The sequence below is a fragment of the Lepisosteus platostomus genome, chromosome 7 (assembly GCF_059453375.1).
Source record: "Lepisosteus platostomus isolate fLepPlt1 chromosome 7, fLepPlt1.hap1, whole genome shotgun sequence".
NCBI classification, from domain to species: domain Eukaryota; kingdom Metazoa; phylum Chordata; class Actinopteri; order Semionotiformes; family Lepisosteidae; genus Lepisosteus; species Lepisosteus platostomus.
In genome coordinates, this window is record NC_142617.1 from 4,290,257 (window position 1) to 4,317,592 (window position 27,336).

General features: G+C 45.3%; 1 protein-coding gene and 1 long non-coding RNA gene across 51 annotated transcripts; both read right to left on the reverse strand.

Annotated features, from left to right (window-relative positions):
• Window positions 1-301: 301 nt before the first annotated feature.
• Window positions 302-26,577, reverse strand: LOC148657928 (uncharacterized). Of its 50 annotated transcripts, none has more exons than XM_088638585.1 (31): window positions 26,423-26,577; window positions 26,064-26,123; window positions 25,631-25,684; window positions 24,789-24,839; window positions 24,122-24,172; window positions 23,508-23,558; window positions 22,843-22,893; window positions 22,217-22,258; window positions 21,552-21,602; window positions 20,938-20,979; window positions 20,625-20,675; window positions 20,482-20,526; window positions 20,176-20,226; window positions 9,278-9,328; window positions 8,611-8,661; window positions 7,997-8,047; window positions 7,331-7,381; window positions 6,717-6,767; window positions 6,050-6,100; window positions 5,436-5,486; window positions 4,779-4,829; window positions 4,636-4,680; window positions 4,423-4,440; window positions 3,644-3,670; window positions 3,464-3,484; window positions 2,408-2,437; window positions 2,109-2,152; window positions 1,377-1,397; window positions 1,210-1,227; window positions 1,096-1,119; window positions 302-958 (listed from the first exon to the last, which is right to left on the reverse strand). In XM_088638585.1, the coding sequence occupies exons 1-31, from the start codon at window positions 26,472-26,474 to the stop codon at window positions 818-820; spliced, it is 1,449 nt and encodes a 482-aa protein (XP_088494711.1). In that variant the 5' UTR covers window positions 26,475-26,577; the 3' UTR covers window positions 302-817. The 50 variants fall into 50 exon arrangements, with proteins under 50 accessions (XP_088494711.1, XP_088494713.1, XP_088494710.1 ...); XM_088638587.1 differs by having other exon boundaries at window positions 5,436-5,477; window positions 6,717-6,758; window positions 20,938-20,988; XM_088638584.1 differs by having other exon boundaries at window positions 6,717-6,758; window positions 20,938-20,988.
• Window positions 15,658-19,452, reverse strand: LOC148657929 (uncharacterized). The gene is made up of 9 exons (XR_015940523.1): window positions 19,435-19,452; window positions 18,936-18,956; window positions 18,600-18,611; window positions 17,876-17,905; window positions 17,578-17,592; window positions 16,733-16,753; window positions 16,566-16,583; window positions 16,452-16,475; window positions 15,658-16,314 (listed from the first exon to the last, which is right to left on the reverse strand). It is a non-coding gene; the product is annotated as an uncharacterized LOC148657929 (long non-coding RNA).
• Window positions 26,578-27,336: the final 759 nt, after the last annotated feature.

Here is a 27,336-nt window from a genome sequence, read left to right on the forward strand (position 1 = left end):
CTTAAATGACGATGAAGTCCGGATTTCGGTTTTACATCTGACCCGATAGACCATTATTGGTTTGGAAATTCTTCTCCAGATGGAAGAGCACCACCTACTGGTCCACAAACACCAGCAGCAACCCCATTTTCCTCAGAGGTCTCCTATCCCAGTACTGACCAGACCCAGCCTTGCTGAGCTTCTGAGATCTGAGGAGAGCAGGCTTGAAGCCCAAATTATGTCGTTAGGAGTCCATGAATGAAAGCAGATAAACAACCAAAGTAGTTACAGTTTTTTTATGAAGAAAGATCCAGAGAACAAGTTGTTGATGCTTATTATTTATTGATTTTGCATTTAACAGAGGATGGATCATGAAAAGAAATTATGAAACTGGCATGGCAGATGAAACATGGTGCAGGAAATGTTAGGTTTGTCTTTATTGGAGCCTGGAGGTACATTCTGAGCATTATAAATCAGCGTTTTAACTGTCTGAAGTGTGTGGTAGCAGATGGTGATTAAAAAGATCACTGTGTGCTTGATGGGAGCTGGTTTTAGCCCCTGTAATATCAGTGTTGGAGGTGATGTATGGCAAAACAATAGTTCAAGACTGAGGCAAGCTAGTTCTAGGTGTTCATCAGACCATCACATTTCCTGTTGCCCCAAAGCTGAACTTAATCGGCTCCCCACATGATTGCAAAGACACCGAGATAGTTAGTTCTATCATCTGTAGTATTAAGACACAGGTCTCTGCTCAGAGGCTGTGCCAGGTGGACAGAAGCAGGCACGTGTTACACAAGAAGATGATGGTGATGTTCTCACGCTAACAGTCTGCACACCGCTAAGCAGAAAGCATTAGTAGGAAAGGTCTCTGAGTTCCGGTTGCATTCATCTTCACCGTCTCAGGCAGAGCTTTAAATCTCTTAGTATTTCCTCCAGAAATATCTGACAGAGCAGGAATTGCAGTAGTAGCTTCTAGTGTCTGAAACACAAAGAACCATTAATATCAAGAGCTGCTCTTCTTAAGATGACACGACACCAGCATTTCCATCTTATCTGACAGAACAGCACTGCAGAGAAATTATCACTTCATCTTCAGTAAAGGATGGAAATACTTACAGTAGTAGCATCCCCAGAAGAAAACTGCAAAACAGAAGGCAGAAAACATAAGAGTTTGTTCATCTTTTACTGTCATTTCACTTTATCATAAAGCAGAGTAAAAAAACTACTCACATCTGCATCTTCTGTAACCTAGAGTGGAAGACAAGTGACAATGGAGTTAGATAATCAGTGCTCACAGAAAAGTTCAATTTATAAAGTGCCCAAAAGCCTTTATGAATAGTTTTCTATTCACATGGTAAAGAGGAAAGAAGATAGTCAAGATAAATTTCTTTACTTACGATGGTAACAAATGTGACGAACTGCAGAGAAGAGAAAGTGAGACTGAAGTTAGTTACATTACCTAATATACTGTACACCTGTCATCTCTCTGTTCTTATGTGTCAACACCCTCTGGATAGAAAAGTCTCACAAGATTTCCTTTGTTCACAGAGATTTCCAGCATATCCCCAGCATATAACAACTCTGATCGATAATCTTCACTATCTCCAGTGTATCCCAGCTCTGTTCAATCCCCCTCACTATCTCCAGTGTATCCCAGCTCTGTTCAATCCCCCTCTCTATCTCCAGTGTATCCCAGCTCTGTTCAATCCCCCTCATTATCTCCAGTGTATCCCAACTCTGTTCAATCCCCCTCTCTATATCCAGTGTATCCCAGTTCTGTTCAATCCCCCTCACTATCTCCAGTGTATCCCAGTTCTGATCACCACCTCTCAGTAGTTCCAGTCATCACCAGCTGTGGGAGAGCTCCTGAGATTTCATCACTAAGCTTGCTGTTAGTGTCCATTAGGCCAGGAATCTGGGCCTGTTCCCTAGAGTTTGCTCCAGTGCTGCCCGGGATTGCAGGGGGCTTTACATGAGCAGCAATATGGCGGACATTCACTAATGATGCAGACAGCTGGCTCAGTGCACTGAGTCACATCTCATCTGGAATGAAAACCCCATGACCCTGCAGCTCTTCAGCACCAGAGGTAGACCATCCCAGATCAACAGCGATCCAGAAGTTTACTCACCACATTTCCTTCTCCCTGCAAGGAAAGAGGACAAGAAGAAAGGACTGAGAGGAGGTCAGCTAGAGAAATCACAAACCTCCCTTTTCTCCAGCTAGAGGTCTAAAATTCTTCTACAAACATATAAGGAATCACTTACGTTAAAAAAAACATTAGTTTTAAAAAGAGGTCTCACAGAGCTAAAAAACAGGGATGCTTTGAGAACAGAGAACTGCTGGGACAGATGGGAAAATCCTAAACAGTGTGACAAGTCTGTGACATCTAGTCAATCATTAGAGGCAAGACTTAAAAGACAGACTTACTGACGAGGCAGGTCCTCCGGCGATGGTAGTCTGTTCGGGACACAAACATTTTTGGTTAAATAGTAAATCTGAAATCTAAATGTTACTGAAACTTCTCAACGGAATAATTGAAAGAAGAATTACATGTAATACCCATTAATTGTGTGATTATTATTTCTATGTTAAACAATATGCAACTTTATTAGTGTGATACAATTTGTACATTAAGCATTGCACCCTCCCTACATGCAGCATAGGTTCTTGGTGAAAAAAACCTCCTTTATCTTCCTGAAAACTGAGAAATGACCCTGCATTGTGGTATACTGATCTGTACATCTGTCGATAATATAACCATGGTTTAGTGACGTTTACTCCCAATGTCTATTCATCTGTGCAGAAACACCACTACTGAAATAACTCCACTTATTTCATTCCACTCAAACAGTTGGTACAGCTTGTTCCACTACAGCATGCACCATAGTAAGCATTTCATGAATTACTCCTGCCTCTAAACTGCAGACATCACTAGCTGAGCGGTGCAAGCCTCATAACTATTAACACAGTCCTTGCACTGAGTGAAAACTCAAGCCAAATTCAAGACACTAGAACGTGTATCAGTGTATTTTTTGTGTCAGTTGTTGTATGCTGGTGGATTTAGTTTAATCATTGGTTGACAGTGAAATCCTTCATTGTGAGGGAGTGAAAAAGAAAGAAGCAGATGCTGAGTCTGGATCTCCATACTTACAGTAGTGATTCCCTAAAGAAAAAGAGAAGCAGAGGGTCAGTCTGGTTTATTTTGATCAAAACAGACATACGTGTGGATCACTAACACAGTTTGGATATAAAATTGTTTGAGGTTTTTATAATTATAGAAACAAGCAGAAATGTCAGCTGGTGTGAACTAAACTCTACTTTTAGCAAGGTTTGGAAAGGGTCATATTCTTTACATTTCCTGTGTAGGACAGTGCCCCAGCGTTTTCTTTTCATGAAATTTTCTCATCATAGTTTAGAAACCATAGAAATACGTCTCTTTATTAAAACAGTACAAAGCACAGAAATACAGAAGGGAATACTTACATCTCCGATAGCATCTAATTCCTGTTGAGGGGCAAAAAAAGACAATTAGAGAGACAGCATTGTGTGAGAAATTCAAACATGAAATAAGAAATGAAAGGTTTTAAGAGATGGGATTCAAAGTTTTGAAACTGTTCATCCATTTAGTCGTGGGAATTTGTAAAAAAACAACAGTATACTCACTTCGGGTACAGGAATAGCCCCAGTAATCTTTATGAAGGGAAGCAGAAGATACTGTGTTAACAGTGTGACTGACAGAGACAGGACCACCACTTACAATCAAGTCTCCCCTTCAGTGATAACGATCAATTGCAGTTTAAAGGAGAACATACTGTAGTTTTGCATGGTTTCCACTGATAAACTACAAAGGCTACGACTGAAAGTCAAGAAGACAGTGAAGTTAACTATATTTCTGCCATTCTCTCTCAGACCCACTCAGAACTGTTGATAGACATTAAGGTCTAGGTCATCACTGTTACAGTTCCAACATCCCCAACCAAGAGCAAGTACTTCATCCACTCTGGGGAGGCGTGGGTTAACCACACCTCGTTATCGCCTATTTAAACCCTGCTCCCTGTTCATTCAGTGTTCAGTATTGATTCAGACTTTGTGAGTTACACACACTACTGGGATACCTTTTCTGGAATCCTTCCTGGGTTTTGGACTTTTGGCTACCCTTTTGATTCTGATTTTTGGAAATTGTCTTGGACTCCTTTTGCAAAGTTTCTCCTAGTTTTTTGGCTTCTTGACCCCATTTGCTAGTCTTTCATGATAACCTTGGATTTCCCTGTTGCTTAAATGTACTATGATACCCTGACAGCATAGGGTCCATCCTTTTGCTAATTGCTGCTCTGCAGCGTAACAGTCACTTGCTTAGGACAACACTTCGTACATCACTCTGATGTGATCATTTGCACAACTGAGGGATGAGGCCACTTTGGATAAGTAATTTCAGTACTTACAATTGATGCAGTAACCTCCTGCAAGACAGAAAGATATTCAATTAGAGATGCTGCTGTTCCTCCTTCCCTAATAGATGAAACAAGTGCAAAACTCAACTAAAAGCAGCTGTTAAATATGAAAGGGAAGATGCACAGCTAAAAACTGTATAGCTCTACTGCACTACAGACTCCTCCACACTCTGCACCAGAAGTCAGGCCTTTAGTGGAGCTCACCTTTCTTGGCTGGATCGTTCATTGTGCTCAAAGAGCTGCTCTCATCTGAAAAAAGGACAAAGAGGCCCAAGCCCAGGTTGCAGTTAGCTGTACCAGCAGCACTGTAATGAGCTGAAAGAGTGAGGAAGTGAACAGGTCCTTACCCAGTCCTCGCTTTCCAAAGCTGTCTTCCATGTCCATGTCAGCATCACTCTCTGCCAGAGGGAAAGACACCAGACACAATTACACCTTCTTTACACAACAGGTTTCTCTCTTCCTCCAAGAAACAGCTGCATGAGATCCACAGAACAATTAGCTGTTAATTACCAAAGGAGTTAGACATGCCAAATGGCCAACTCTCGATCGTAAGTGTCCCTGAGCTCAAATGTTCACCTGTCGCTCAGTCAGCCTGTTCTACACTTTGAGTGTCAAAAGCACTCTTACTAATCTCACTCCTCTTCTGTAGGTAAAGTTTGGTCTTTTCAGCATCTGTCAAGCTAAGATCACTGAGTTCTCGCTTGAAGCTGTCCCTTCCATGTCCTTATCAATATCGCTCTCTAACGGAGGGGAGCAGGATTAGACACCGTGACAATGTCTTGACACAAGAGTTGAGGGAGTATGGATCATGTTAGCCAACCATATTGTTGAAGCCAAGAATTGGGCTTTTTTCAAGAAACAGCTGCAGGAGATCCTCTGATCCATTAGCTGCTAACTACCAAGTGAGTTAGACAGGCTGACAGGCCTCTCGTTCGTAACTGTGCTTGAGTTCTTATGTTCACCTGTCGCTCAGTCAGTCCCTTCTGTGTCTGGAAGGCACTCACCTAACTCACTCCTCTTCTTAAGCCCGTATGACCCCATCTCATCAGCAGCTTCTGTAAGGAACACAGAATAATGTAAACTGTTAGTGATCTGAGCTCATCTACACCCAGACTGATGCCCCTCGCTTGGAAGGACAGCCCACTCCTATGACTCTCCTTCCACATCTGGAATGAAGACACGTTGCAGACATACATCAACTCCAGGTCTTGCTCCCTGGCTGCTGTCCCCTGTCCTCTTACTGGACTGTTTCTCATTCCTATGTCCCTCGTGCCCCAGGACACCCCTCACACCCCCTCCCAGTCCTCCTGTCTGGTCTTCCTCTGGGAGGCGCTCCTGTGCAGTGAACACAGCAGTGCTGCTCCTGGAGCCCAGACCAGCAGGGTTCACAGGGCTCTTCATCGGTTCAGGTGTTAAACAGGTTCAGTCGAGTGAAGAATCAAGTGAATTAGCTCAAGAACAGCTCAGGTATATTGAAAAGCATGCGTTGCCGGAGGGCCAGACTGGGAGACCTGATTCCCTCATCATCTGAAGACAAAGGCCCAAGCCCAGCTTGCAATTAGCTGTACCAGCAGTGCTGTAATGAGCTGAAAGAGTGAGGAAGTGAACAGGTCCTTACCCAGTCCTCGCTTTCCAAAGCTGTCTTCCATGTCCATGTCAGCATCACTCTCTACCAGAAGGAAAAGACACCAGACAGCATTACACCTTCTTTACATAACAGGTTTCTCTCTTCCTCTAAGAAACAGCTGCATGAGATCCACAGATCAATTAGCTGTTAATTACCAAAGGAGTTAGACATGCCAAATGGCCAACTCTCGATCGTAAGTGTCCCTGAGCTCAAATGTTCACCTGTCGCTCAGTCACCCTGTTCTACACTTTGAGTGTCAAAAGCACTCTTACTAATCTCACTCCTCTTCTGTAGGTAAAGTTTGGTCTTTTCAGCATCTGTCAAGCTAAGATCACTGAGTTCTCACTTGAAGCTGTCCCCTTCCATGTCCATATCAGTATCGCTCTCTAATGGAGGGGAGCAGCATTAGACACCATGACAATGTCTTGACACAAAGGGTTGAGGGAGTATGGATCACGTTAGCCAACCATATTGTTGAAGCCAAGAATTGGGCTTTTTTCAAGAAACAGCTGCAGGAGATCCTCTGATCCATTAGCTGCTAACTACCAAGTGAGTTAGACAGGCTGACTGGCCTGTTGTTCGTAACTGTGCTTGAGTTCTTATGTTCACCTGTCGCTCAGTCAGTCCCTTCTGTGTCTGGAGTTTCAACAGCACTCACCTAACTCACTCCTCTTCTCTTGGCCGTATGACCCCATCTTATCTGCAGCTTCTGTAAGGAACACAGAATAATGTAAACTGTTAGTGATCTGAGCTCATCTACACCCAGACTGATGCCCCTCGCTTGGAAGGACAGCCCACTCCTATGACTCTCCCTCCACATCTGGAATGAAGACACGTTGCAGACATACATCAACTCCAGGTCTTGCTCCCTGGCTGCTGTCCCCTGTCCTCTTACTGGACTGTTTCTCATTCCTATGTCCCTCGTGCCCCAGGACACCCCTCACACCCCCTCCCAGTCTTCCTGTCTGGTCTTCCTCTGGGAGGCGCTCCTGTGCAGTGAACACAGCAGTGCTGCTCCTGGAGCCCAGACCAGCAGGGTTCACAGGGCTCTTCATCGGTTCAGGTGATAAACAGGTTCAGTCGAGTGAAGAATCAAGTGAATTAGCTCAAGAACAGCTCAGGTATATTGAAAAGCATGCGTTGCCGGAGGGCCAGACTGGGAGACCTCATTCCCCCATCATCTGAAGACAAAGGCCCAAGCCCAGCTTGCGGTTAGCTGCACCAGCAGCACTGTAATGAGCTGAAAGAGTGAGGAAGTGAACAGGTCCTTACCCAGTTCTCGCTTTCCATAGCTGTCTTCCATGACCATGTCAGCATCACTCTCTACCAGAGGGAAACACACCAGACAGCATTACACCTTCTTTACACAACAGGTTTCTCTCTTCCTTTAAGAAACAGCTGCATGAGATCCACAGATCAATTAGCTGTTAATTACCAAAGGAGTTAGACATGCCAAATGGCCAACTCTCGATCGTAAGTGTACCTGAGCTCAAATGTTCACCTGTCACTCAGTCAGCCTGTTCTACACTTTGAGTGTCAAAAGCACTCTTACTAATCTCACTCCTCTTTTGTTGATAAAGTTTGGTCTTTTCAGCATCTGTCAAGCTAAGATCACTGAGTTCTCGCTTGAAGCTGTCCCCTTCCATGTCAATATCAGTATCGCTCTCTAACGGAGGGGAGCAGCATTAGACAGCATGACAATGTCTTGACACAAAGGGTTGTGGGAGTATGGATCACGTTAGCCAACCATATTGTTGAAGCCAAGAATTGGGCTTTTTTCAAGAAACAGCTGCAAGAGATCCTCTGATCCATCAGCTGCTAACTACCAAGTGAGTTAGACAGGCTGACTGGCCTCTCGTTCGTAACTGTGCTTGAGTTCTTATGTTCACCTGTCGCTCAGTCAGTCCCTTCTGTGTCTGGAGTTTCAGCAGCACTCACCTAACTCACTCCTCTTCTCTTGCCCGTATGACCCCATCTCATCAGCAGCTTCTGTAAGGAACACAGAATAATGTAAACTGTTAGTAATCTGAGCTCATCTACACCCAGACCGATGCCCCTCGTTTGGAAGGACAGCCCACTCCTATGACTCTCCTTCCACATCTGGAATGAAGACACGTTGCAGAGATACATCAACTCCAGGTCTTGCTCTCAGGCTGCTGTCCCCTGTCCTCTTACTGGACTGTTTCTCATTCCTATGTCCCCCGTGCCCCAGGACACCCCTCACACACCCTCCCAGTCCTCCTGTCTGGTCTTCCTCTGGGAGGCGCTCCTGTGCAGTGAACACAGCAGTGCTGCTCCTGGAGCCCAGACCAGCAGGGTTCACAGGGCTCTTCATCGGTTCAGGTGTTAAACAGGTTCAGTCGAGTGAAGAATCAAGTGAATTAGCTCATGAACAGCTCAGGTATATTGAAAAGCATGAGTTGCCAGAGGGCCAGACTGGGAGACCTGATTCCTCCATCATCTGAAGACAAAAGCCCAAGCCCAGCTTGCAGTTAGCTGTACCAGCAGCACTGTAATGAGCTGAAAGAGTGGGGAAGTGAACAGGTCCTTACCCAGTCCTCGCTTTCCAAAGCTGTCTTCCATGTCCATGTCAGCATCACTCTCTACCAGAGGGAAAAGACACCAGACAGCATTACACCTTCTTTACACAACAGGTTTCTCTCTTCCTCTAAGAAACAGCTGCATGAGATCCACAGATCAATTAGCTGTTAATTACCAAAGGAGTTAGACATGCCAAATGGCCAACTCTCGATCGTAAGTGTCCCTGAGCTCAAATGTTCACCTGTCACTCAGTCACCCTGTTCTACACTTTGAGTGTCAAAAGCACTCTTACTAATCTCACTCCTCTTTTGTTGATAAAGTTTGGTCTTTTCAGCATCTGTCAAGCTAAGATCACTGAGTTCTCGCTTGAAGCTGTCCCCTTCCATGTCAATATCAGTATCGCTCTCTAACGGAGGGGAGCAGCATTAGACAGCATGACAATGTCTTGACACAAAGGGTTGTGGGAGTATGGATCACGTTAGCCAACCATATTGTTGAAGCCAAGAATTGGGCTTTTTTCAAGAAACAGCTGCAGGAGATCCTCTGATCCATTAGCTGCTAACTACCAAGTGAGTTAGACAGGCTGACTGGCCTGTTGTTCGTAACTGTGCTTGAGTTCTTATGTTCACCTGTCGCTCAGTCAATCCCTTCTGTGTCTGGAGTTTCGACGGCACTCACCTAACTCACTCCTCTTATTAGGCTCGTATGACCCCATCTTATCGGCAGCTTCTGTAAGGAACACAGAATAATGTAAACTGTTAGTGATCTGAGCTCATCTACACCCAGACTGATGCCCCTCGCTTGGAAGGACAGCCCACGCCTATGACTCTCTCTCCACATCTGGAATGAAGACATGTTGCAGACATACATCAACTCCAGGTCTTGCTCTCAGGGTGCTGTCCCCTGTCCTCTTACTGGACTGTTTCTCATTCCTATGTCCCCTGTGCCCCAGGACACCCCTCACACCCCCTCCTGATTCCTGAAACCTGATTCCCCCTGCTTTCCCCACACATGTAACATTGAGCCTGCAGCATGTGTGACTCATTCACTCACACACTGACCCGCTGTCTCAGGCCAGACATCACTGTCAGCACTATCACCTCTCACTCCTCTTTGCTTGTGCATACAGGCTCTCATCAGTGTGTGTAAAGAATACAGAACAATAGAATGAATTAGAGATGTGAGCACAATGTGAGAAAAATGGAAATAAATGCCAGGAGTTTGAACACTCTTAGTCAGTGGGTGTGTGTCCCCAGTAATCCAAGGCAGTTTTTCCAGAACAGTGGCAGGTGTACGTACTGAAATCGCTGTAGTCCTCAAAGTCAACAGCGTTCTCCAGCAGCTCACTGTCCTCTGCAGGAAGGAGAGACACAGCAAAGAGTGAGGAGCTGGGACACAAAAGATAATGAAGCAGTTCTCAGCACTAGCCCAAAACATCTGAGCCAGCATACTGCTGGCTGACTTTTGGTGTAAATAGGTATTAATCAGTATAAAGGTAATGAGCTTTGTAAATTCTCTGAATGAGTAGGCAAAACATCATGGATTAGTTGTTCTGGGATCAGATCCCTGAAGAGACATTACTGTTGCACGCTGGAGCAAAGAGCTTCCCTGGGATTGCTCAGCTAGTGAAACAACCCGGTGTATAAACAGGTCTGCAGCAAATTTTCATCTAAATCACAATTCCTTTCTCAGTTCAATAAAATAGAGGCTAGCAGACAGAACCACAGATGTAATAATACACTCACCCAGTCCTCTCTTCCTGGCATTCTCCTTGTTAAAGGTCCACTCATCAAGGACTGCAGCACCTGCATGGCGAGAGAGAGAGGCAGAGAGTCAGAGAGACAGCAGCAGGAGAAGTGATGGGAGAGACACAGTGAGAGGGACACACAAAGTGAGAGAGGAGCAGAAAGAAAAGGAAAGAGAAGAGAAGAGAAGACACAGGGAGAGGAGACAGAGGTCACAAGGTGATAGCTGCAGGGTGAGCAGACAGAAGCGCAGCCCTCTAAAACAGGTGACAACTCAGCAGGACAGGACAGGCAGAGCTGTGACAGAGAAGAAAAAGGGGAGCAGAGGACCCCCAAAGACAGACGCCAATGTTTCTCACCAGCTGCAGCTCCCAGGCAGAGGAGGAGGGCGATGGCAGTGAAGGTCTTCATGGTCTCAGAGCACTGTGCCTGTGTCTCTGTGTCTGCAGCTCTGAGGATCTGGACAGAGTTTTATAGAGCTCCTGGACAGCTCCACTTCCCAGCACTGCCTACGTGGACAAAAGTAGGCAAATCAGATGCACAAGTAGTTTAACTGTTAATGTTTTCAGTGTAACATTATCAACAGAGGCAATCTGATCATCTTCGTTTCTGAAGAATTCATGTCTCTGATCTTATACATGCAAAATACACCCCTTCACAATTAATCATTCTCCTCATCAGAGAGCAGGGACTAGTCACCTGAGGTGTTGTTGAAGTTACAGTAACTATGAAATCCAGTGAAGAGAATTACACATGCTTTGTATTAAGCTGTTTGGATGAACCACATGTTTGCAGTATCACATACAGTACATGCTTTGTTGCAAACTACCAGCTGGATTTGAGATGGGCATTTGTCAGTAAAGTCTCCCCATCCTTGCCTGTCTGCCATACAGGCCATCTTTTACTCCTGGACACTTTCTCCACATGTGTTCAGTTTGAACATTCAGTTTTTAATTAAAAACCAAACATCTACAAAAAAGTTGTATATACATATTTAATGTCTCAACAACATGGGATATCACTGGAAGGGACAATACTTTTCCAAAGCAGTGTATTCTATTTGTGTCAGAAGGGTCACAGGTCAGTGCTAATTATACTAAATCAAATCTCCAGATGAAAAATCACTTGGAGGGAAACATGTAGGGCCAGGAAAACTACCTATTCCCTTTGAGACAGGAAATGAGAGCACCTGTAGAACACCTGTATAAACATGGGTAGAGCACACAACCTGCAAACTCCACACAGACAGGTGTCCCAAGCTAGACTCAAACTCCGAATGCTGGAGCTGTGAATCAGCAGTGCTGACCATCGCACGACCTAGCCCGTGTTTCCATGGATTGGATGCTGTAGCCATCGCTCTCGTTCATAACAGGTCAGAAGCAAAGCAACCTGAAAGAGTGTTGTCAGTCTGAGTGCAGCGTCTACAAGCAGATCGCCGTTAACCTAATGTGAAGCCTTGTTAATTCAGTGTCATTACCTGTAGGTGCTAATTTCCTTTTTCAGAACATTGTCACTGGCTCTAATGCTTTTCTAGAAAGTTATTAGTTCTACTATGAACTAAATATCTATTTCTTCTTTTAGCTAAAATTGCTGAAGAAACCATTGTAAATGAGCAAGTCCGCTGTAAGTACAGATAAAACTAAATATGTTCAGAAATTCAGAAATCATAATCAAACATTACCAACATTTCTGACTCAGTTTTTACTTCTCTTCCTGTCTAGTTACGACCCAATGTAAGTCCAGCCTTTTTACTTCTTATTTTTAAAATGTCTTTTTAGAAATAAGTGTTTGTTGCACTTAATTCATTAATTCATACACATGGTGATGCTTTGATCTTATCTGCAGTTACCAGCTGGCTTCATAAAGTTGTGGATGTTGATAAGAGATTTATTCTGAAACACTTTGCATCAGCTTATGTATGATGAGTGTATCTGCACCGAGATCAAAAGATATCAGGGAAGAGATAGACTTTGTAAGAACTGATCAGTAACCAGAGTCGGGAATCACTCAGTCTTCTGGCAACTGTTCACCCTGAGACCTCATCTGTTCAGAGTGCTGTGCTTTTTCAGTCATTTATGGTGCTTAATTATGAGTAAAGAGTCTTTACTAGGCTCTTATAGACTTTTGAGTGATGTATTTGTATCCAAAACTAATTTATTTTATTTTCTGAAATTTCAGCCGCTCATGTTCAGAACAAAGGCTGTATTAGCGCCTCCTATAACAGTCCTACAGCGCCATCTCGTGGCTCGTTATTGCAGTAATATGCCTTCCTGTGCGTGTTCGGTTGGGATTTGGAGTTAATTCCTATGCTGACCGATATTTCTCACATTTTTCCTTCCCACTGTTAATAACCTCTGAAAGGTATGTGGCCTGAGGCCTTGCTACTTTATATGTTAGCTTTTTTGACAACTTTAATAATAAAATACAAATCATGGAGTTTAGCCTTCTTTCTGGTCATTGCCTATGAATTTTGTCAGAATTAAATTCAAACTCCTGATGATCGGCTTCAACGGCCTTTCTCTGGATTCATCAGTGAAGTGGCAGGTCCATCTGCAGACACGTTGTTGTGACCTTTGGCCTCTGGCCTCCATTCAGTTCCAAAAACCCGGCTGTGAGTCTGAACCCTGGGAGACGGTGCGTCACAAAGCGTTTTTCAGGTCCCTGTGCAGATGGCAGAATCCCGAAGGGAGTGAAACAGACACGGGGGGAAAAAGAGTGAAGGGCTGTGAAGATTAAAGATCTCTCCAAGCCCATTGTTTCCCATTTCACCTCCGACGGCCATGACCACTCTAATCTCTCCGTCTGTGTTCTCAAAGACTGTGTTCTCAAAGACCACCGAAACCAAAATTATCCTGCAGCTAGGATCACACCTTCCCCCTTCTCTTAACGACAGATTACTGTTCTTTTAAATTTTCTCCATTCATTGGAGGTTTCATTTCACACCTCTCTGCACCCATTCTGACTTCACACCTCTTGATTGGCCTCTCTTTCTGTCCCCTGCTCCCGCCTCTCACTCCTCCTCCCTCTCAACCTTTGTTCTCCCGCTACTTTACCTTTGCCTACTGCCCTGTCTCTCTCAGACCTGAAGAAGGCTCCACGGCCGAAACGTTGTGTTTTCTTTCGTCTTTTTTTCAGCAGGGAATAAATGGAGTTTTTAATGAAAGTTCGGGAGGAATGAAAGCAGCCGAGCTCATTCGACACAGCTGCCACAGTTCTCACTAATCCTGACGTAAGCAACCGGTCTCCATATATATCAAACGTCACCCTCTCCTCTTCCTCGTTCGTTTTCTGCATCCCTCCTCCACCCCCTCTCCACCTTTGCAGCTACCCCATTGGTCGCATGGGGGTCCTATCCTCCCCGTCCAACGGCCGGGAGGTTGGCCCTCAGCCAAACGGGTTACGCCAAATCTCCACATCTCAATAAATGATTCTAATTTCTCCCAAGCTTTCGGCTGCCGTCATTCCTCGTGAAACCTATTACTTGTTCCTACGGGGAAAAAAGTCTAGGATCGGGGCTGGCTGGTAGATGAACAGGGGGGCGTGTCGGAGGTGCGCTGGTGCGCGGGGGGGCGTGCTCCATGCGACAGTCCTAATTGAGTCCGTAGAGAAATCCTGAGTGGGAGCAAAAGTCCAGAGCCGGGTATTCCACCCAAGACAGACGGAAAAAAAAAACAAAAAAGCCGGCGTGGGATCCGGTGAAGGATGTGGGGGGGGAAGAAGGAGTAACGGGGCCAGGCACCTCGCCGTTGCGACGCCTATGACATCGTGCCACTCCTGGCCTCGCTGGTAGGCGGGCTTCCGGATGTCCATCTCCCAAAGCTGAGCCTGGAATGGTGGGAGCGTCTTGCTCTTGTAGGAAAGGGGCTGGAAGAGGAGGCAGGTGCCTGTCCCGCTTCAGGAATTCCGAGACCGGATGCAGTACCGCTCCAGTGCAGAAGGGGGCGTAATTTGAAATGAATCTCAGAAGTACAGATGGAGACTGCAGTGCAGTTCAGTGCTGGGCCGATCCTGGAGCCAACGGACCGACCACAGCCTCACCTGCCTGGGCCTTCTGCACAGGCGGCCCCAGCTGGCTTTGACATGCTTCCCAGTGGCACTTCTCTTCGTCTGCTGTCTTCCTCCACCGTCCACCAGTCCCGCTCACCTTTGCCATCTCCATCCTCCGTCCTGTACCTGCAGTCCCATGAAGTCTTGAGGCTCCCTGGGCTTCCATCGAGATCTTGCCCTTCTGCCTGAAAGAAGTCTATCCTTCAGGTGTATCACACCTGTGCGCTGCAGCTATTCCCCAGCACACGAGAGACACTTCTCTCTCATCTCAGCTCGAAGACACACCTCCACTCTCCAGCTTCCCATAGTCATATTAGTTCTCACGAGGTTACCTTTCGTTACCTTTCGCATCTGTTCTGCCTGACTTTAAAGTTTTCTTCATTGTGTTTGTACTCTTATCTTTCTTAGATGGGTGTACATTCCTGTATACTCCCAGGGCACAGTGAAGAGCTGGAAATGATTTCATGACCTTGTGTGTTTTGGCTATAGGGTTGTACTTGCTTGCAACATCACTTTTACATCACTGTGCATCTCACTGTGCAGCATTGGAAATGGAGCCCATCATGAAAATCCATCTCTAAAAGAAGAAGAACTGTTTATTCCAGTGGTGTCTGAACCGACAGAATACACCTCTGATAACACACTCAGACTAAGTCTGTTCTTTCGGGTCCTGTCCCCAGATCCTCTTCCATGTCCTGCCATGAAAACTCTATGAATAGTAATGGGGGACTATCCATACGGTTGCCATGAGTCGACAAACTCGACAGCACTCACCCCCCCCCCATCGGATGATTGTCCGGGGAAGTCAAAGAATGTTTTCTGCACAGTAGAAAAAGTGAGACACTGTTTCACTGATGGACTGTTTCACTGAGTATCTTTGGGGAAGTCAGATTGCAGTCAGAACCCAGAGCAGAATTAGCCAGGAGACCAGAGTTAAACCATTGTTCCAAACTTTATCATGGCATCTTAAATGACAATGAAGTCCGGATTTCGGTTTTACATCTGACCCGATAGACCATTATTGGTTTGGAAATTCTTCTCCAGATGGAAGAGCACCACCTACTGGTCCACAAACACCAGCAGCAACCCCATTTTCCTCAGAGGTCTCCTATCCCAGTACTGACCAGACCCAGCCTTGCTGAGCTTCTGAGATCTGAGGAGAGCAGGCTTGAAGCCCAATTTTTGTTGTTAGGAGTCCATGATTGAAAGCAGATAAACAACCAAAGTAGTTACAGTTTTTTTATGAAGAAAGATCCAGAGAACAAGTTGTTGATGCTTATTATTTATTGATTTTCCATTTAACAGAGAATGGATTATAAAAAGAAATTATGAAACTGGCATGGCAGATGAAACATGGTGCAGGAAATGTTAGGTTTGTCTTTATTGGAGCCTGGAGGTACATTCTGAACATTATAAATCAGCGTTTTAACTGTCTGAAGTGTGTGGTAGCAGATGGTGATTAAAAAGATCACTGTGTGCTTGATGGGAGCTGGTTTTAGCCCCTGTAATATCAGTGTTGGAGGTGCTGGATGGCAAAACAATAGTTCAAGACTGAGGCAAGCTAGTTCTAGGTGTTCATCAGACCATCACATTTCCTGTTGCCCCAAAGCTGAACTTAATTGGCTCCCCACATGATTGCAAAGACACCGACATAGTTAGTTCTATCATCTGTAGTATTAAGACACAGGTCTCTGCTCAGAGGCTGTGCCAGGTGGACAGAAGCAGGCACGTGTTACACAAGAAGATGATGGTGATGTTCTCACGCTAACAGCCTGCACACCGCTAAGCAGAAAGCATTAGTAGGAAAGGTCTCTGAGTTCCGGTTGCATTCATCTTCACCGTCTCAGGCAGAGCTTTAAATCTCTTATTAATTCCTCCAGAAATATCTGACAGAGCAGGAATTGCAGTAGTAGCTTCTAGTGTCTGAAACACAAAGAACCATTAATATCAAGAGCTGCTCTTCTTAAGATGACACGACACCAGCATTTCCAGCTCATCTGACAGAACAGCACTGCAGAGAAATTATCACTTCATCTTCAGTAAAGGATGGAAATACTTACAGTATCTGCATCCCCAGAAGAAAACTGCAAAACAGAAGGCAGAAAACATAAGAGTTTGTTCATCTTTTACTGTCATTTCACTTTATCATAAAGAAGAGTAAAAAAACTACTCACATCTGCATCTTCTGTAACCTAGAGTGGAAGACAAGTGACAATGGAGTTAGATAAGCAGTGCTCACAGAAAAGTTCAATTTATAAAGTGCCCAAAAGCCTTTATGAATAGTTTTCTATTTACACGGTAAAGAGGCAAGAAGATAGTCAAGATAAATTTCTGTACTTACGACGGTAACAAATGTGACGAACTGCAGAGAAGAGAAAGTGAGACTGAAGTTAGTTACATGACCTAATATACTGTACACCTGTCATCTCTCTGTTCTTATGTGTCCCCACCTTCTGGATAGAAAAGTCACACAAGATTTCCTTTGTTCACAGAGATTTCCAGCATATCCCCAGCATATAACAACTCTGATCGATAATCTTCACTATCTCCAGTGTATCCCAGCTCTGTTCAATCCCCCTCACTATCTCCAGTGTATCCCAGCTCTGCTCAATCCCCCTCTCTATCTCCAGTGTATCCCAGCTCTGTTCAATCCCCCTCTCTATCTCCAGTGTATCCCAGCTCTGTTCAATCCCCCTCACTATCTCCAGTGTATCCCAGTTCTGTTCAATCCCCCCTCTCTATCTCCAGTGTATCCCACCTCTGTTCAATCCCCCTCTCTATCTCCAGTGTATCCCAGCTCTGTTCAATCCCCCTCTCTATCTCCAGTGTATCCCAGTTCTGTTCAATCCCCCTCACTATCTCCAGTGTATCCCAGTTCACCACCTCTCAGTAGTTCCAGTCATCACCAGCTGTGGGAGAGCCCCTGAGATTTCATCACTAAGCTTGCTGTTAGTGTCCATTAGGCCAGGAATCTGGGCCTGTTCCCTAGAGTTTGCTCCAGTGCTGCCTGGGATTGCAGGGGGCTTTACATGAGCAGCAATATGGCGGACATTCACTAATGATGCAGACAGCTGGCTCAGTGCACTGATTCACATCTCATCTGGAATGAAAACCCCATGACCCTGCAGCTCTTCAGCACCAGAGGTAGACCATCCCAGATCAACAGCGATCCAGAAGTTTACTCACCACATTTCCTTCTCCCTGCAAGGAAAGAGGACAAGAAGAAAGGACTGAGAGGAGGTCAGCTAGAGAAATCACAAGCCTCCCTTTTCTCCAGCTAGAGGTCTAAAATTCTTCTACAAACATATAAGGAATCACTTACGTTAAAAAAACATTAGTTTTAAAAAGAGGTCTCACAGAGCTAAAAAACAGGGATGCTTTGAGAACAGAGAACTGCTGGGACAGATGGGAAAATCCTAAACAGTGTGACAAGTCTGTGACATCTAGTCAATCATTAGAGGCAAGACTTAAAAGACAGACTTACTGACGAGGCAGGTCCTCCGGCGATGGTAGTCTGTTCGGGACACAAACATTTTTGGTTAAATAGTAAATCTAAAATCTAAATGTTACTGAAACTTCTCAACGGAATAATTGAGAGAAGAATTACATGTAATACCAATTAATTGTGTGATTATTATTTCTATGTTAAAAAATATGCAACTTTATTAGTGTGATACAATTTGTACATTAAGCATTGCACCCTCCCTGCATGCAGCATAGGTTCTTGGTGAAAAAAACCTCCTTTATCTTCCTGAAAACTGAGAAATGACCCTGCATTGTGGTATACTGATCTGTACATCTGTCGATAATATAACCATGGTTTAGTGACGTTTACTCCCAATGTCTATTCATCTGTGCACAAACACCACTACTGAAATAACTCCACTTATTTCATTCCACTCAAACAGTTGGTACAGCTTGTTCCACTACAGCATGCACCATAGTAAGCATTTCATGAATTACTCCTGCCTCTAAACTGCAGACATCACTAGCTGAGCGGTGCAAGCCTCATAACTATTAACACAGTCCTTGCACTGAGTGAAAACTCAAGACAGATTCAAGACACTAGAACGTGTATCAGTGTATTTTTTGTGTCAGTTGTTGTATGCTGGTGGATTTAGTTTAATCATTGGTTGACAGTGAAATCCTTCATTGTGAGGGAGTGAAAAAGAAAGAAGCAGATGCTGAGTCTGGATCTCCATACTTACAGTTGTAATTCCCTAAAGAAAAAGAGAAGCAGAGGGTCAGTCTGGTTTATTTTGATCAAAACAGACATACGTTTGTGTGGATCACTAACACAGTTTGGATATAAAAAATTTTGAGGTTTTTATAATTATAGAAACAAGCAGAAATGTCAGCTGGTGTGAACTAAACTCTACTTTTAGCAAGGTTTGGAAAGGGTCATATTCTTTACATTTCCTGTGTAGGACAGTGCCCCAGCATTTTCTTTTCATGAAATTTTCTCATCATAGTTTAGAAACCATAGAAATACGTCTCTTTATTAAAACAGTACAAAGCACAGAAATACAGAAGGGAATACTTACATCTCCGATAGCATCTAATTCCTGTTGAGGGGCAAAAAAAGACAATTAGAGAGACAGCATTGTGTGAGAAATTCAAACATGAAATAAGAAATGAAAGGTTTTAAGAGATGGGATTCAAAGTTTTGAAACTGTTCATCCATTTAGTCGTGGTATAGTCGTGGGAATTTGTAAAAAAACAACAGTATACTCACTGCGGGTACAGGAATAGCCCCAGTAATCTTTAGGAAGGGAAGGAGAAGATACTGTGTTAACAGTGTGACTGACATAGACAGGACCACCACACAATCAAGTCTCCCCTTCAGTGATAACTACCAATTGCAGTTTAAAGGAGAACATAGTTGTGCATAGTTTTCCACTGATAAACTACGAAGGCTATGACTGAAAGTCACAAAGACAGTGAAGTTAACTATATTTCTGCCATTCTCTCTCAGGCCCACTCAGAACTGTTGATAGACATTGAGGTCTAGGTCATCACTGTTACAGTTCCAACATCCCTAACCAAGAGCAAGTACTTCATCCACTCTGGGGAGGCGTGGGTTAACCACACCTCGTTATCGCCTATTTAAACCCTGCTCCCTGTTCATTCAGTGTTCAGTATTGATTCAGACTTTGTGAGTTACACACTCATTACTGTGAGGCCTTTTATGGAAAGTTTTTTGGCTTCTTGACCCGATTTGCTAGTCTTTCATGATGACCTTGGATTTCCCTGTTGCTTAAATGTACTATGATACCCTGACAGCATAGGGTCCATCCTTTTGCTAATTGCTGCTCTGCAGCGTAACAGTCACTTGCTTAGGACAACACTTCGTACATCACTCTGATGTGATCATTTGCACAACTGAGGGATGAGGCCACTTTGGATAAGTAATTTCAGTACTTACAATTGATGCAGTAACCTCCTGCAGGAGAGAAAGACATTCAACAATTAGAGATGCTGCTGTTCCTCCTTCCCTAATAGATGAAACAAGTGCAAAACTCAACTAAAAGCAGCTGTTAAATATAAAAGGGAAGATGCACAGCCAAAAACTGTATAGCTCTACTGCACTACAGACTCCTCCACACTCTGCACCAGAAGTCAGGCCTTCAGTGGAGCTCACCTTTCTTGGCTGGAGCGTTCATTGTGCTCAAAGAGCTGCTCTCATCTGAAAAAAGGACAAAGAGGCCCAAGCCCAGGTTTCAGTTAGCTGTACCAGCAGCACTGTAATGAGCTGAAAGAGTGAGGAAGTGAACAGGTCCTTACCCAGTCCTCGCTTTCCAAAGCTGTCTTCCATGTCCATGTCAGCATCGATCTCTACCAGAGGGAAAAGACACCAGACACCATTACACCTTCTTTACACAACAGGTTTCTCTCTTCCTCCAAGAAACAGCTGCATGAGATCCACAGATCAATTAGCTGTTAATTACCAAAGGAGTTAGACATGCCAAATGGCCAACTCTCGTTCATAAGTGTCCCTGAGCTCAAATGTTCACCTGTCGCTCAGTCAGCCTGTTCTACACTTTGAGTCTCAAAAGCACTCTTACAATCTCATTTCTCAGTGGAGCTCACCTTTCTTGTCTGGAGCGTTCATTGTGCTCAAAGACCTTCTCTCAGCTGAAAAAAGGACAAAGAGGCCCAAGCCCAGGTTGCAGTTACTTGAACCAGCAGCACTGTAATCAGCTGAAAGAGTGAGGAAGTGAACAGGTCCTTACCCAGTCCTCGCTTTCGGAGGCCTTCTTCCATGTCCATGTCAGCATCGATCTCTAAGGGAGGGGAGCAGGAGTAGACAGCATGACAATGTCTTGACACAAAGGGTTGTGGGAGTATGGCCAACCATATTGTTGAAGCCAAGAATTGGGCTTTTTTCAAGAAACAGCTGCAGGAGATCCTCTGATCCATTAGCTGCTAACTACTAAGTGAGTTAGACAGGCTGACTGGCCTCTCGTTCGTAACTGTGCTTGAGTTCTTATGTTCACCTGTCGCTCAGTCAGTCCCTTCTGTTTCTGGAGTTTCAACAGCACTCACCTAACTCACTCCTCTTCTTTTGCCCGTATGACCCCATCTTATCTGCAGCTTCTGTAAGGAACACAGAATAATGTAAACTGTTAGTGATCTGAGCTCATCTACACCCAGACTGATGCCCCTCGCTTGGAAGGACAGCCCACTCCTATGACTCTCCCTCCACATCTGGAATGAAGACACGTTGCAGAGATACATCAACTCCAGGTCTTGCTCTCAGACTGCTGTCCCCTGTACTCCTACTGGACTGTTTCTCATTCCTATGTCCCCCATGCCCCAGGACACCCCTCACACCCCCTCCCAGTCTTCCTGTCTGGTCTTCCTCTGGGAGGCGCTCCTGTGCAGTGAACACAGCAGTGCTGCTCCTGGAGCCCAGACCAGCAAGGTTCACAGGGCTCTTCATCGGTTCAGGTGTTAAACAGGTTCAGTCGAGTGAAGAATCAAGTGAATTAGCTCAAGAACAGCTCAGGTATATTGAAAAGCATGAGTTGCCAGAGGGCCAGACTGGGAGACCTGATTCCCCCATCATCTGAAGACAAAGGCCCAAGCCCAGCTTGCAGTTAGCTGTACCAGCAGCACTGTAATGAGCTGAAAGAGTGAGGAAGTGAACAGGTCCTTACCCAGTCCTCGCTTTCCAAAGCTGTCTTCCATGTCCATGTCAGCATCGCTCTCTACCAGAGGGAAAGACACCAGACAGCATTATACCTTCTTTATACAACAGGTTTCTCTCTTTCTCCAAGAAACAGCTGCATGAGATCCACAGATCAATTAGCTGTTAATTACCAAAGGAGTTAGACATGCCAAATGGCCAGCTCTCAATTGTAAGTGTCCCTGAGCTCAAATGTTCACCTGTCGCTCAGTCACCCTGTTCTACACTTTGAGTGTCAAAAGCACTCTTACTAATCTCACTCCTCTTCTGTTGGTAAAGTTTGGTCTTTTCAGCATCTGTCAAGCTAAGATCACTGAGTTCTCGCTTGAAGCTGTCCCTTCCATGTCCTTATCAATATCGCTCTCTAATGGAGGGGTGCAGCATTAGACACCATGACAATGTCTTGACACAAAGGGTTGTGGGAGTATGGATCACGTTAGCCAACCATATTGTTGAAGCCAAGAATTGGGTTTTTTTCAAGAAACAGCTGCAGGAGATCCTCTGATCCATTAGCTGCTAACTACCAAGTGAGTTAGACAGGCTGACTGGCCTCTCGTTCGTAACTGTGCTTGAGTTCTTATGTTCACCTGTCGCTCAGTCAGTCCCTTCTGTGTCTGGAGTTTCAACAGCACTCACCTAACTCACTCCTCTTATTAGGCTCGTATGACCCCATCTCATCTGTAAGGAACACAGAATAATGTAAACTGTTAGTGATCTGAGCTCATCTACACCCAGACTGATGCCCCTCGCTTGGAAGGACAGCCCACTCCTATGACTCTCCCTCCACATCTGGAATGAAGACACGTTGCAGAGATACATCAACTCCAGGTCTCGCCCTGAGGGTGCTGTCCCCTGTACTCTTACTGGACTGTTTCTCATTCCTATGTCCCCCGTGCCCCAGGACACCCCTCACACCCCCTCCCAGTCCTCCTGTCTGGTCTTCCTCTGGGAGGCGCTCCTGTGCAGTGAACACAGCAGTGCTGCTCCTGGAGCCCAGACCAGCAAGGTTCACAGGGCTCTTCATCGGTTCAGGTGTTAAACAGGTTCAGTCGAGTGAAGAATCAAGTGAATTAGCTCAAGAACAGCTCAGGTATATTGAAAAGCATGAGTTGCCAGAGGGCCAGACTGGGAGACCTGATTCCCAGTTCAGGAGACCTGATTCCCCCATCATCTGAAGACAAAGGCCCAAGCCCAGCTTGCAGTTAGCTGTACCAGCAGCACTGTAATGAGCTGAAAGAGTGAGGAAGTGAACAGGCCCTTACCCAGTTCTCGCTTTCCATAGCTGTCTTCCATGTCCATGTCAGCATCGCTCTCTACCAGAGGGAAAGACACCAGACAGCATTATACCTTCTTTACACAACAGGTTTCTCTCTTCCTCTAAGAAACAGCTGCATGAGATCCACAGATCAATTAGCTGTTAATTACCAAAGGAGTTAGACATGCCAAATGGCCAACTCTCGTTCATAAGTGTCCCTGAGCTCAAATGTTCACCTGTCACTCAGTCAGCCTGTTCTACACTTTGAGTGTCAAAAGCACTCTTATTAATCTCACTCCTCTTCTGTTGATAAAGTTTGGTCTTTTCAGCATCTGTCAAGCTAAGATCACTGAGTTCTCGCTTGAAGCTGTCCCTTCCATGTCCATATCAGTATCGCTCTCTAACGGAGGGGAGCAGCATTAGACACCATGACAATGTCTTGACACAAAGGGTTGTGGGAGTATGGATCACGTTAGCCAACCATATTGTTTAAGCCAAGAATTGGGCTTTTTTCAAGAAACAGCTGCAGGAGATCCTCTGATCCATCAGCTGCTAACTACCAAGTGAGTTAGACAGGCTGACTGGCCTGTCGTTCGTTACTGTGCTTGAGTTCTTATGTTCACCTGTCGCTCAGTCAGTCCCTTCTGTGTCTGGAGTTTCAACAGCACTCACCTAACTCACTCCTCTTCTTATTCCCGTATGACCCCATCTCATCAGCAGCTTCTGTAAGGAACACAGAATAATGTAAACTGTTAGTAATCTGAGCTCATCTACACCCAGACTGATGCCCCTCGCTTGGAAGGACAGCCCACTCCTATGACTCTCCCTCCACATCTGGAATGAAGACACGTTGCAGAGATACATCAACTCCAGGTCTTGCCCTGAGGGTGCTGTCCCCTGTACTCTTACTGGACTGTTTCTCATTCCTATGTCCCCCGTGCCCCAGGACACCCCTCACACCCCCTCCCAGTCTTCCTGTCTGGTCTTCCTCTGGGAGGCGCTCCTGTGCAGTGAACACAGCAGTGCTGCTCCTGGAGCCCAGACCAGCAGGGTTCACAGGGCTCTTCATCGGTTCAGGTGTTAAACAGGTTCAGTCGAGTGAAGAATCAAGTGAATTAGCTCAAGAACAGCTCAGGTATATTGAAAAGCATGAGTTGCCAGAGGGCCAGACTGGGAGACCTGATTCCCCCATCATCTGAAGACAAAGGCCCAAGCCCAGCTTGCAGTTAGCTGTACCAGCAGCACTGTAATGAGCTGAAAGAGTGAGGAAGTGAACAGGCCCTTACCCAGTTCTCGCTTTCGATAACCTTTATCCATGTCCATGTCAGCATCAATCTCTACCAGAGGGAAAAGACACCAGACACCATTACACCTTCTTTACACAACAGGTTTCTCTCTTCCTCCAAGAAACAGCTGCATGAGATCCACAGAACACTTAGCTGTTAATTACCAAAGGAGTTAGACATGCCAAATGGCCAACTCTCATTCGTAAGTGTACCTGAGCTCAAATGTTCACCTGTTGCTCAGTCACCCTGTTCTACACTTTGAGTGTCAAAAGCACTCTTACTAATCTCACTCCTCTTCTGTAGGTAAAGTTTGGTCTTTTCAGCATCTGTCAAGCTAAGATCACTGAGTTCTCGCTTGAAGCTGTCCCCTTCCATGTCCATATCAGTATTGCTCTCTAACGGAGGGGAGCAGCATTAGACACCATGACAATGTCTTGACACAAAGGGTTGAGGGAGTATTGATCAGGGTAGCCAACCATATTGTTGAAGCCAAGAATTGGGCTTTTTTCAAGAAACAGCTGCAGGAGATCCTCTGATCCATCAGCTGCTAACTACCAAGTGAGTTAGACAGGCTGACTGGCCTGTCGTTCGTAACTGTGCTTGAGTTCTTATGTTCACCTGTCGCTCAGTCAGTCCCTTCTGTGTCTGGAGTTTCAGCAGCACTCACCTAACTCACTCCTCTTCTTATTCCCGTATGACCCCATCTCATCAGCAGCTTCTGTAAGGAACACAGAATAATGTAAACTGTTAGTGATCTGAGCTCATCTACACCCAGACTGATGCCCCTCGCTTGGAAGGACAGCCCACTCCTATGACTCTCCCTCCACATCTGGAATGAAGACACGTTGCAGAGATACATCAACTGCAAGTCTTGCCCTGAGGGTGCTGTCCCCTGTCCTCTTACTGGACTGTTTCTCATTCCTATGTCCCCCGTGCCCCAGGACACCCCTCACACCCCCTCCCAGTCCTCCTGTCTGGTCTTCCTCTGGGAGGCGCTCCTGTGCAGTGAACACAGCAGTGCTGCTCCTGGAGCCCAGACCAGCAGGGTTCACAGGGCTCTTCATCGGTTCAGGTGTTAAACTGAACAGTCGAGTGAAGAATCAAGTGAATTAGCTCAAGAACAGCTCAGGTATATTGAAAAGCATGAGTTGCCAGAGAGCCAGACTGGGAGACCTGATTCCCCCTGCTTTCCCCACACATGTAACATTGAGCCTGCAGCATGTGTGACTCATTCACTCACACACTGACCCGCTGTCTCAGGCCAGACATCACTGTCAGTACTATCACCTATCTCACTCCTCTTTGCTTGTGCATACAGGCTCTCATCAGTGTGTGTAAAGAATACAGAACAATAGAATGAATTTTAGAGATGTGAGCACATCTAATGTGAAACCGTGCAAATGTGGAGAAGTGGAAATAAATGCCAGGAGTTTGAACACTCTTAGTCAGTGGGTGTGTGTCCCCAGTAATCCAAGGCAGTTTTTCCAGAACAGTGGCAGGTGTACGTACTGAAATCGCTGTAGTCCTCAAAGTCAGCAGCGTTCTCCAGCAGCTCACTGTCCTCTGCAGGAAGGAGAGACACAGCAAAGAGTGAGGAGCTGGGACACAAAAGATAATGAAGCCGTTCTCAGCACTAGCCCTGAACATCTGAGCCAGCACACTGGTGTAAATAGGGTATTAATCAGTATAAAGGTAATGAGCTTTGTAAATTCTCTGAATGAGTAGGCAAAACATCATGGATTAGTTGTTCTGGGATCAGATCCCTGAAGAGACATTACTGTTGCACGCTGGAGCAAAGAGCTTCCCTGGGATTGCTCAGCTAGTGAAACAACCCGGTGTATAAACAGGTCTGCAGCTAATTTTCATCTAAATCACAATTCCTTTCTCAGTTCAATAAAATAGAGGCTAGCAGACAGAACCACAGATGTAATAATACACTCACCCAGTCCTCTCTTCCTGGCATCCTCCTTGTTAAAGGTCCCTTCATCAAGGACTGCAGCACCTGCATGGCGAGAGAGAGAGGCAGAGAGTCAGAGAGACAGCAGCAGGAGAAGTGATGGGAGAGACACAGTGAGAGGGACACACAAAGTGAGGGAGGAGCAGAAAGAAAAGGAAAGAGAACAGAAGACAAGACACAGGGAGAGGAGACAGAGGTCACAAGGTGATAGCTGCAGGGTGAGCAGACAGAAGCGCAGCCCTCTAAAACAGGTGACAACTCAGCAGGACAGGACAGGCAGAGCTGTGACAGAGAAGAAAAAGGGGAGCAGAGGACCCCCAAAGACAGACGCCAATGTTTCTCACCAGCTGCAGCTCCCAGGCAGAGGAGGAGGGCGATGGCAGTGAAGGTCTTCATGGTCTCAGAGCACTGTGCCTGTGTCCCTGTGTCTGCAGCTCTGAGGATCTGGACAGAGTTTTATAGAGCTCCTGGACAGCTCCACTGCCCAGCACTGCCCACGTGGACAAAAGTAGGCAAATCAGATGCACAAGTAGTTTAACTGTTAATTGTTTCAGTGTAGCATTATCAACAGAGGCAATCCGATGTTCTTCATTTCTGAAGATTTCATGTCTCTGATCTGATCTTATACATGCAAAACATACCCCTTCACAATTAATCATTCTCCTCATCAGAGAGCAGGGACTAGTCACCTGAGGTGTTGTTGAAGTTACAGTAACTATGAAATCCAGTGAAGAGAATTACACATGTTTTGAATTAAGCTGTTTGGATGAACCACATGTTTGCAGTATCACATACAGTACATGCTTTGTTGCAAACTACCAGCTGGATTTGAGATGGGCATTTTTCAGTAAAGTCTCCCCATCCTTGCCTGTCTGCCATACAGGCCATCTTTTACTCCTGGACACTTTCTCCACATCTCAGTCACTGCTCTGTAGTTCAGGCTCAAGGCAGGATACATCCTGGTCAGGATGCCAGTCCATCGCACGTCACACAAAGAAACATACACTCACACCTCGGCAGTTTTACCAGGAGCCAGTTAACCTACCAGTACCATGTGTCTTTGGACTTTTGTCTTAGACTTACTGGGAGTTGAACCTAATGAGTTCACAGCAATGCTAACTACTGCACCATTGTGCCGTCCGAGTTATTCAGTGTCTTTGTGAAAAGTTTTATACCCATCTCATGATCTGTGCCCTTCATCCCTTTTAAAAGTGATAAAGTTCTTTTAAAAGCTCTTTGGTCTTCATTGGTGAATCAT

Excerpts from the sequence above, each read along its gene's own strand:
- LOC148657928 (XM_088638582.1), bottom strand. The coding sequence starts at position 26,474 with ATGAAGACCTTCACTGCCATCGCCCTCCTCCTCTGCCTGGGAGCTGCA. Across the intron at positions 20,989-21,551 it reads CTTTGGAAAGCGAGGACTGG|AAGCTGCAGATAAGATGGGG; the intron begins GTAAGGACCTGT and ends TGTTCCTTACAG. Across the intron at positions 3,485-3,643 it reads GGGCTATTCCTGTACCCGAA|GAATTAGATGCTATCGGAGA; the intron begins GTGAGTATACTG and ends GCCCCTCAACAG.